The 1,198-nt window shown below is 48.6% G+C and overlaps 1 protein-coding gene across 1 annotated transcript; it reads left to right on the plus strand.

Moving 5' to 3' along the window:
• Window positions 1–557: 557 nt before the first annotated feature.
• On the plus strand, window positions 558–722 carry Pmar_PMAR022423 (hypothetical protein; the record flags this gene model as incomplete). Its single annotated transcript, XM_002781257.1, has 1 exon — window positions 558–722. A coding segment is annotated over one exon (165 nt), but the record flags the coding sequence as incomplete, so codon positions are not given.
• Between the last annotated feature and the right edge of the window lie 476 nt (window positions 723–1,198).

The raw sequence follows: 1,198 nt of genomic DNA on the forward strand, positions 1-1,198 counted from the left end.
TAAAGATCTAGTGAGGGATTGGAATACTCATTACTCGATTTCAACTTCCTTCGATTTCGTAAGTGGTACCTCCAATGCCACCGCTGATACTTTATCAAGGTTAGCCTATGATCTTGGTATTACTGCTGCTCTTGGCCACACTATCGATCAGCCTACAGTATTGGTGACTACTGAAGTGGGATATAACAATTCGTCAAATCGCCCCGTGAAGATTGATTTAGGCGACAAGTTCATCTCCGACGTGAAACTCCGTACCGATTGGTTCCCTCATTCATCGGACACTCACAACGATGAGTCATGGGTCGGTGAGAGCCTTTCGTCTATTCTACTCAACGGAGTTCCTGATGAGCTAACTAATAGACTTCATATTCTAAAAGATGATGATGGCGCTCTACTCACTGTATCCCTCAAATCTTTGGGCCCTAGAGTGTATATCCCGCCAGATTCGGACCGCGAACAAGGTTGCGACCTCCGTTCCCAGTTACTTCGTAGAGCTCATGATACCGCAATCGGTCATGTCGGTGTCACTGGCATGTCAGCGGCGTTGAAGGCTGTAGTCTGGTGGCCAACTATCTCCGGTGACATTGCCCGGTTCGTGCGAAATTGTCTCGGCTGTGCCCGAGAACGTGCCCGAGAACGTGCCCGAGAACGTGCCCGTCACATTGCTCCGTGCGGGTACTCGGAAGTCGTCCGTTCCAGACGTTGGGACACTGTCTATATAGACTTTTGTGGACCTGTCGATGGTTGGACCTACACATGCCCAAGCTCTAACACCGTCATCAGGCCTGCCAGCGTATTCGTGATAATTGATACGCTCACAGGATGGATTGAGCTTTGTCCATGCTCTGATCAGACTGCTCATACTGCTGGCAGGTTGCTTCTGGAGAGGTGGATATCACGTATCTTTGGAATACCTACTGAGCTGAGAAGTGATAGAGATCAAGCATTTCTGTATTCTATACAGTCTCGCATATGCCGCTTGCTGAATATTGATCAAGTCTTTTCCGGCGGATTATCTCCCGCATCGCAAGGAGTGGTCAAATCCGCTGTGTGATACCTGAAACGGCATTTGGAAAGATCGTTTACTACTGATCTTACTTTATTACTTTGGTTGCAGCGTTCGCTGAATGCAGCGCGTAAGTCCCATGCTGGGGCTCTGCCGGTATCTCCCGATATACTTCTTTATGGTGAAGCTACT

This window comes from Perkinsus marinus (assembly GCF_000006405.1).
Source record: "Perkinsus marinus ATCC 50983 genomic scaffold scf_1104296943110, whole genome shotgun sequence".
Lineage (NCBI taxonomy): Eukaryota > Perkinsozoa > Perkinsida > Perkinsidae > Perkinsus > Perkinsus marinus.